At 42.6% G+C, this 9094-nt stretch overlaps 1 protein-coding gene across 1 annotated transcript; it reads left to right on the top strand.

Annotated features, from left to right (window-relative positions):
* The first annotated feature begins 1160 nt into the window (after positions 1-1160).
* LOC141799318 (protein NLRC3-like) lies at positions 1161-6732 on the top strand. Its single transcript, XM_074681530.1, has 10 exons — positions 1161-1273; positions 1485-1604; positions 1858-1977; positions 3030-3253; positions 3480-5277; positions 5370-5543; positions 5732-5905; positions 6018-6191; positions 6403-6576; positions 6671-6732. Exons 1-10 carry the CDS (start codon positions 1206-1208, stop codon positions 6699-6701), a joined length of 3057 nt encoding a protein of 1018 aa, XP_074537631.1. The 5' UTR covers positions 1161-1205; the 3' UTR covers positions 6702-6732.
* The last annotated feature ends 2362 nt before the right edge of the window (positions 6733-9094 follow it).

Raw genomic sequence — 9094 nt, 5'->3', positions numbered from 1 at the left:
TGGTCTTACTGTGTATTTCCTCAGGTCAGGTCATCTGATGATCCTTTCCTTACTGCCCTCAAGTGTTTTGGAGAAGTACTGTAGCGCCTTTGGACACATCCATACATAAAAAGTAGACCCTATGTTTGCAACGCTCAAGACAACGTAGAGTCAATGCTGAAGTTTACACCAGGCTTAGGTCTGGATTTGATCCTAAAACCTTGACTTAGGGCGTTACTTCGAGGATCGATCTTATACCAGTGTTGGATCAAGTACATATCTTTGTGTCTTTGAGAATGATTTCTTTATCATGACACTTGTTGGGTGTTTCAGATTCCTGCCCAGAGGAGGGAGGTCAGACTCTGATGATCCCAGCTGTCTGTCTTTGAAGAGTGATCGCTCCAAAGGTCAAAATCCACACTTCAGTAATGAACCAAGACCCCAAGACTCAAAGTAAGAGACTGATTCTACAATCCAAGTCCTGTTCTTTACATTTTACATGTTACCTGTGTTGAACCCAAAGTCTACCAACTAGTAAAGAACCTACCTCTTGTGTAAGCCAGATTTTCTTAACATCATGGTCAAATCAATGCATCCTCTTCCTTTTCATATCAAACATGTTGTTTTTCAGATTTTTGTCAAGAGGACATGGTTCAGACTCTGACGATCCCAGCTGTCTGTCTCTGAAGAGTGATCGCTCCAAAGGTCAAAATCCACACTTCAGTGATGAACCAAGACCTCCAGACTCAAAGTAAGACACTGACTCTAATAAAAAGTAATACTTTCTAGGAATTTAATTTGTTGTATTAACTATTTGAATATTACAGATAAACACATTTAAGGACACGTGTCATTGGAAAAGGTCTTGGCTTTATTTCCTGTAGCTTCTCCAGCAGTTGTGTAGTTCATATCTTGATTGTTGTTAGAGTTCTTGTATCAACTATACTGATCGTCTGATCAGTGTTCGTTTATTCGTTTTCCACCACTTATCCGGGTCCCAGGTCCAGGGTCCGGGGTCCGGGGTCCGGGTTGTGGGGCAGAAGCACCATCAGTGAAGACCAATGGCCCCTGTCCCCGACCACTTCCACCGCCTCCTCTGGGGAATACTGAGACGTTCCCAGGCCAGTCGAGAGATATATCTAATCAGTGTGTCTCTTTCTAACGTTGCGTGTTTCAGTGTTCTGCCAGGAGGGGGTTCGGACTTTGAAGGGCCCAGCTGTCTGTCTATGAAGAGTGATCGCTCCAAAGGTCAAAATCCACACTTCAGTAATGAACCAAGAACCCCTGACCAAAAGTAAGAGATTGAATCCACAGTCAAAGTCCTGTTCTTCATATTTTTACATGTAACCTGTGTTTGTAGCGACGATCTCCCCAACCCAAAGTTTACGGCCTGGTAAAGAACTTTATGTTGGATCAGCCAGATTTCACTAAAACCCAGACTAGCTTCATGATATAGTAAGTGACCATTTGATCAATGGATCTTGTTCTTATGTTGTGTGTTTCAGAGTTCAGCCTGGAAGAGAGAGGTCAGACTTGGAAGGACCCAGCTGTTTGTCTATGAAGAGTGATCGCTCCAAAGGTCAAAATCCACACTTCAGTAATGAACCAAGACCTCCTGACCCAAAGTAAGACACTGACTTAACTGCTTGTAATTTCAAGTTCAAATCCCAGGACGGTGCCAAATTTCTTGCCATATGGAAATATCTTAACAAGACAGGTGTAAAATGTAGTTAAAGCCTAATGACCAAAGCTTGTGTCTAAGTACAGAACCAAATTTAAGAAACCCACCCCAAACTAGCTTAATGATTCAGCTGTTGACAAATTTTCAATATGAGTTCAGTGCATCTCTTTGGGTATCTAACATGTTGGGTGTTTCAGAGTTCTGCGCAAAGGAGAGAGTTCAGACTTTGAAGGACCCCGTTGTCAGTCTCTGAAGAGTGATCGCTCCAAAGGTCAAAATCCACACTTCAGTAATGAACCAAGACCTCCAGACCTAAAGTAAGATCCCAGATGATTTTCTTATTTTCAGGAAAACAGATAAAATCTTAAGTTCATAGTGAGCTGCTCAAAGGAATAATTGCATCTTTGATCTTAAGGTCAAGGTCCTTTGGAAGACTCCTTAGAGGAATGTTGACCTGGTGGTCAAGGCGTCCTTGATCAGTTTCTTTTGGTTATAACTTGTGACCACAAATGAGGGTAGGAATGTAGATTGACTGTAAAAATAGAAGATAGTTTAGGAAGACGCCAAAAAACCAGCTTGTCTACAAGAAGCACTGATGGAATGCTGGGGTACTTTTACTAAATACCCTCGTCCTCCTCGGTGACCAACCCAGAGAAGGCAAGAACAGTTGACTTTGTGCCAAACAGCTCTTACGTTGGTCATACAGGGACTAGATAGACCATGAATCTCATAGTTCCTCAGTAATCCTCACAAGACCCCCTTGAGACAGGATCATAGGCCAAGAATCAGAGGCTAGATGATCAGCTGGTGCCTCTTCCTAGTATCCTGTGGTAGGATCAGGCTCAGGTGTGTGGTTAGATCAGATATGACAACAAAGTCAATCACTGATCTGCGACCCAAAGTGGTTTGGTACCATGCAGATTCATGAACCACCCTATGGTGTTTGTTATGGCCAATCAATGACCAGCACGGGAGTCCAGTAACAAAACCTCACTTGGGTTTCAGATCAGGCAGGTCGTCCCTCCCAGTCACCCTCACCAGGTATTTCCCTCACTGCCTTCTTAAGTCAAGGTCCACCAGAAGAACTGCAGAGTCCCCATGTCAGATTTCTTTGTCGTCCATCAACCTTCCCAAGTGTGCCCCAAGAGGGGTGCCCCGGCAACCCTCTCCCGGTTAAGGTAACTCTTAAGCCTGTGAGCTTGTCTATATGAGCTTAACCAATTGCTTTTGGAGACCCAGCTCACAGGTTCACAGGGTCCAGAAAAAACTGCTTCCTGTAAACATCAGAGCTTCAGATAGTGTGGTCCTGTTTTTATATTATTAACTGAATTTAAAAAACCATTTTAGTGATTCAGTAATGTCTTCACAGAGGTAGGAGGAGTCCAGTTCCTATGGAGGAGCAGCCGTCCTGCTGTGCCGTGTGTCAAGACATCCTGAAAGATCCAGTGTGGACCAGCTGTGGACACTGGTTCTGCAGACAGTGTCTCACTTCATTCTGGGACCAGTCTGGTCCACTAGGAGAGTCGTCCTGTCCCCAGTGTGGAGAGGGATCAAGAGCAAGACCACAGACAACCAATCAGACCACTTTAAGAAGTAAGACTGTTGAACAGTCTCATGTGTTAATCAGTTCTTTAAATCTTTGTACCCTGATCCTAAGCCTGAAGTGTCTCCTGGCCCACTGTGTGTTGTTTTGGTGGAGGTCAGGTCTCTAGGTTATTGATGTAGAGCAGAACATCATCAGTGTATAATGTTAGTTTATGTGCCCGGTCACCCAGCACAGTCCCCGTATGTTTCAGTCTTTTTTTGTTTCTTGTTCAAGGTGGTCTGCAGGAGGTCTTAGATGGACACAAAATCAGTCTGAGGCAGCGATGTGAACGTGTGACTGAAGGGTCAGATGAAAAAGGAGGAGGAACCCTCCTCAGTAAGATCTACACTGAGCTCTACATCACAGAGGGACAGAGTGAAGAGGTGAACAGGCAGCACGAGGTGAGGCAGCTCGAGGCCGCTTCCAAGATGGAGATCCTCCATGAGACCCCCATCAAGTGCCACGAAATCTTCAAAGTCTTACCCGACCAACAGAGAGCCATCAGAGTGGTTCTGACAAACGGCGTGGCTGGGGTTGGAAAAACCTTCTCAGTGCTGAAGTTCACTCTGGACTGGGCAGAGGGCTCTGAAAACCAAGACCTCAGTCTGGTGGTCTTGCTGTCATTCAGGGAGCTAAACCTGATCAAAGAGGAGCGCTACAGTCTCCTCAAGCTGCTCCACGTTTTCCATCCGACATTAGAGAAGCTCGGAGCTGAGGCGCTGGCTGTCTGTAAACTGTTGTTCATCTTTGACGGCCTGGACGAAAGCAGACTGGCTCTGGATTTTAACCACGCTGAGGTCGTGTCCGACGTCACACAAACATCATCGCTCGATGTCCTGTTCATCAACCTCATCCAGGGGAATCTGCTCCCCTCAGCTCTGGTCTGGATCACTTCTCGACCTGCAGCGGCCAATCAGATCCCTTCCTCAAGCGTGGACAGGCTGACAGAAGTACGAGGCTTCACTGACGCCCAGAAGGAGGAGTACTTCAGGAGGAGGTTCAGGGATGAAGATGTGTCCAGCAGAATCATCTCACACATCAAGACGTCCAGGAGCCTCCACATCATGTGTCAGATCCCGGTCTTCTGCTGGATCACGGCTACGGTCCTGGATCACATGATGAGCACAGAGCAGAGAGGAGAGCTGCCCAAGACCCTGACTGACATGTACTCACACTTCCTGCTGGTTCAGACCCAGAGGAAGAAGAAGAAGTATGATGGGGGTCAGGAGACCAGTCCTCAGGAGCTGATGGAGGCTGACGGAGAAGTCCTCCTGAAGCTGGGCAGGCTGGCGTTTGAACACCTGGAGGAAGGAAACATCCTGTTCTACCAAGAAGACCTGGAGCGCTGTGGTCTGGATGTCTCAGAGGCCTCGGTGTACTCAGGAGTTTGTACAGAGATCTTCAAACCGGAGTGTGTGATCTTCCAGCAAACAGTCTACTGCTTCGTCCATCTGAGCGTTCAGGAGTTCCTGGCTGCGGTCTACATGTTTCGCTGTTTCACCAACAGAAACGCAGACGTCCTCAACGCTTTCCTAAAAGAGGAGGGACACAGCTTGGACCAGAAGTCATCTTTGGATGGTTTCCTGAAGGTTGTCACGAGCAGATCCTTCAAAAGTAAGAACGGCCACCTGGACCTGTGCGTTCGCTTCCTCCACGGCCTCTCTGTGACCACCAACCAGAGACTCTTAGGAGGTCTGCTGGGTCACGCTGACAACAGTCCAGAGATCATTCAAAGAGTTGCCGACAACCTGAAGGAGGTGAAAGTTGAGAGAGTCTCTCCTGAGAGAAGCATCAACATCTTCTACTGTCTGACGGAAATGAACGACCACTCGGTGAATCAGAGGATCGAGGAATACCTGAAGTCCGAGGACCCATCCAGTCAAGACATCTCTGATTTCTACTGCTCTGCTCTGGCCTACATGCTGCAGATATCAGAGGAGGTTCTGGATGAGTTAAACCTGGAGAAGTACAAGACATCAGACCGGGGCCGTCGGAGACTGATCCCGGCAGTGAGGAACTGCAGAAAGGCTTTGTGAGTCCAGATGTGATGGTGGAGAAACAGTTTGTGAGACACAGGACTCCTCTTCCATGATAACATGTTCTGTAATGTTTGTGTCTTTATAGACTCTACTGCCGCGGACTGACAGAGAGCAACTGTGAAACTGTGGCCTCTGCTCTGAGGTCCAACCCCTCCTACCTGAGAGAGCTGGACCTCACCTCCAACACGCTACAGGACCCAGGAGTGAAACTACTGGCCGCAGGACTTGAGAGCCCGTTTTGTCGACTGGAGACTCTCATGTAAGTTCACAGAGTTGATCTTTTTTTAGAAACCTTTGAAATTTTCAGGATTTACCTGATGACCAGTCTGAAGTGATGTATTTGTTTTCCAAATGTAAAGAGGTCAACCACTTCTGACTTTTTCTGCACTTCAAAAATCAAAAACAAGCAAATAACCCAACTTTCTTTACATCACTTTTTCTGTACAGATTGAAGGGCTGCCAAATATCAAACACAGGCTGTGCTTCTCTGGCCTCAGCTCTGAAGTCAAACCCGTACCACCTGAAAAAACTGGACCTGGATGGCAATTCTCTGCAGGATTCAGGAATGGGGGTGCTGTTTGGTTTTCTGGAGAGCCCACATTGTTCACTGCAGACCCTGGGGTCAGAAACTGTTCATCCTGCTTTACTGAAAAAAAAATTGAGCATGTTGTTTTTATGATGGCAGCATTTCTTTTAGCTTCTCTTGCACATCTGTTTCTATTTCTGTCCACAGATTAAGGAGCTGCAATTTGTCGGAGATAAGTTGTGCTTCTCTGGCCTCGGCTCTAAAGGCCAACCCGTCCCACCTGACAGAGCTTGACCTGAGCCTTAATGAAGTGCAGGATACAGGAGTGAAGCTGTTGTGTGGTTTTCTGGAGAAACCCGACTGCAAAGTGGAGACTCTGATGTGAGATGAATATTGTGTTTGTGATTAATAGTTATGTAGATAGCTCTGAGGATGCTGCTTATGTTGAAAACAGAAGGAAAAGCACAGAGTGACGAGTTATGTTTCCTTTAAGACATCGCCAACAAACAAACTCCAGAGCTGCTTAACTTACATTTATTTCCTCCACAAAGTATCTTGTAAATGTAAGTGACATCATTTTTCCTTTATTCAGATTGATTCGCTGCAGTATTTCAAAGATCGGCTGTGCTTCTCTGGCCTCAGCTCTGAAAGTCAACCCCTCCCATCTGAAATATTTGGACCTGAGCTATGGCAGACTGGTGGAGTCAGACGTGGAGCTGCTGTCTGAGCTCCAGAAGAGTCCAGACTGCAAACTGGAGACTCTGAAGTCAGTATCACACTGGAGATTCAGTTTTTAATCTGGATGTGTTGTTTTACCTGCACATTTATGACTCCTACTCTCTGTCCTCTTCTCTTCTCAGGTGGTGGGACCCACTTTTGTATCTAAGTTAGAGTCAGAGTTAAGGATCAAAAAGGTGAATGTACCGGTGAGACCAGCTCCACTGTCAGTCGCAAAGCTGAGTCCAGAATCCCCCCCCCCCCCCCCCCCCCCCCCCCCCCCCCGTGCTCCTCAGTATGAGTATCATCACAGTATCTGGACTTTCTTTAGACACGCTGAGACTCTCCAACCTCTTCCAACCTCCACCTGGACCTGGACTTCATCCTGTGAGCCCAAACTGACGATGCAGATCAGTCCTCTTCTGATCCGTGTGTTGAGCCTTTAAATTGATGTTAAAGTCTTTGTTCTTGTTTTTAAAGCTCTACGCGGCCTTTATGCTGCAGCTCCATCAATGAGGTTCAAGAACAAGGGTCTTCAACCTGAGGCTCTGGGGCCTCATGCGGCTCTCTGACTCCTTTGCAGTTGCTCTTTGTGGATTAAAAAAACAAAATATATATTAATTTTTCTTTTTTATTATTTTCTTTCAAAGGATATTGATGATTTAAGACATTGACACCAGAAAGTATCATGTGTTAACATTTAATTTGTTGGAATACTCTATTTTTTAATTTTGCAATTAAAAAAATAATAGTAATAAATTTTTGAAATAAAAAAAAACTTTTTTATACTTTTTATACATTTTTATACATTTTAAATATTTTGGGGACTTTTTGTAATATCCTTTTTTTTCACATTTTTGAAATTTCATTGTTTTAGTTTTTTGCATTTTTTCAATTTGTTTAAATTTTGCAAATTTCTAATATTTCAAAAAAAAAAAAACCTTTAAATTTTTGTACATTTTAAATAGTTTGGGAACCTTTTGTAGTTTCACTTTTTCCAAATTTTAGAATTTTTTTTTTTTAGATTTTTTTTTTTTTTTTCATTTGTCTTAACTTTTTCAAAATTTTGAAATAAAAAAAAACCTGGAAATTTTTAATATATTTTGAATAGTTTGGGGAATTTTTGTAGTTTCAATTTTGACTTTCAAACTTTTGAAAATTGCATTTTGTTCAGATTTTTGCATTTCTTCCATTTGTTAACCAGCAATTTTAAGTTTATTTTTTGCAAATTTGAAATTATATTGATTTTTTTTTTTTAAATAATAACCAAAGACATCACATGCACCATAGTATAACTGTGATTGACCAGCCCTCTGGTGGTTCAGTGCCAATACTTACAGTATGTAACACTTGATGTGAAGTCCTGTGAGGATGTCTGAACTATTATTGTCTGTTTTGTCAGCTGACTGTACTGTACAATGTAAGAAAGAAAAATCAACACAAATAAATATCAAACTTGTTGTTGCACTGATTGAGGAAATACCTTTCTTTGTATTCAACCATTGAAAAACATCTTCAGGTGGAAAACAAGGAAAATTCAGAGTCTTGGAGGAGTTTTTATGTGTTCATTTGAGTTATGACTGATCATTCCAAAGTGTTTCAAAGTAACGTTATTTATCTTTACTCAGGTCGAGTCGGGTGTGGTTTGACCCAGATTAGCTGTGCTTCTCTGGCCTCAGCCCTGAAGTCCAACCCCAAAAACACGGGGGAGCAGAATATACCCCCTCTTTAATCTGGAAGTGCTGGTCTGACAGCAGATAGAGGGAGTCTCTTTAATCACTGATTTATGACTTCTGCTCTCATCAGATGTGGGCACTGACTGCAGTCAGAGTGACTGAACCCCAGAGCCATGCTGCTCAGACCCTCCCTCAAAACCAGGGGTCGACAACCTTTACTTTCAAAGGAGCCCTTTTTCCTCAGCCCACCTGGATTTAAGTCATTCAGAAGCCAAATATTCTACTTTATCTTCACAATAAAGACTATATGTGTATGAAATTCCAAACAAAGTTAAAATTTGAGTAATAATTATCTAAACTGGAGGGTTTCTTTTTTTTTGGAATTTATGAAATTGAAGTTGTGATGTCTCAGTTTTTGTCATTTGGAATAAATATGAAAAAAAACAAAATTTTTTAAAATTTTAAAAGCCCTAAAAAATTGCAAAATATTTTGGCATTTTATAAAAATTGCAAAATTAGAAATAAAAATTTAAAATGCAAAATTAAAAAAAACAAAATTCCTAAAATTGCCAAAATTCAAATTTTCTTTATTTGTAAAAATAATAATAATAAAGAACAAATAAATACAATTTAAAAAAGATGCTTAAATCACAAAAAATTGCAATTTTTTTATTTAAATTAATTTACAAAAATTTCAAAACTTTTGAAGGAATACTTTGATTTTGGTAATATAAATTGATAATGTCGCTCAACTCATCACTTTTTGTTTACTTATGTCTTGCCACATTTCAAGCATGTATATTAATCTGCCACGTTGTCAGTTAAATGAATCCATCCTCACAGAATTAACATCTGTATTTCCTCCAGATTAGTCTTTTTGTAGATTTAGTT

The sequence above is a fragment of the Halichoeres trimaculatus genome, unplaced genomic scaffold (assembly GCF_033239565.1).
Source record: "Halichoeres trimaculatus isolate MK-OKI-2021-1 unplaced genomic scaffold, fHalTri1.1 fHalTri1_scaffold_11, whole genome shotgun sequence".
Lineage (NCBI taxonomy): Eukaryota > Metazoa > Chordata > Actinopteri > Labriformes > Labridae > Halichoeres > Halichoeres trimaculatus.
Note: the sequence above shows the minus strand (reverse complement) of the source record. Positions and strands in the feature narration are given on the sequence as shown.

Coding starts and splice junctions, on each gene's coding strand:
- LOC141799318 (XM_074681530.1), top strand. CDS start 1,206: ATGAAGAGTGATCGCTCCAAAGGTCAAAATCCACACTTCAGTAATGAA. Junction 3,254..3,479: donor CAATCAGACCACTTTAAGAA/GTAAGACTGTTG, acceptor TTCTTGTTCAAG/GTGGTCTGCAGGAGGTCTTA. Junction 5,278..5,369: donor AGGAACTGCAGAAAGGCTTT/GTGAGTCCAGAT, acceptor GTGTCTTTATAG/ACTCTACTGCCGCGGACTGA.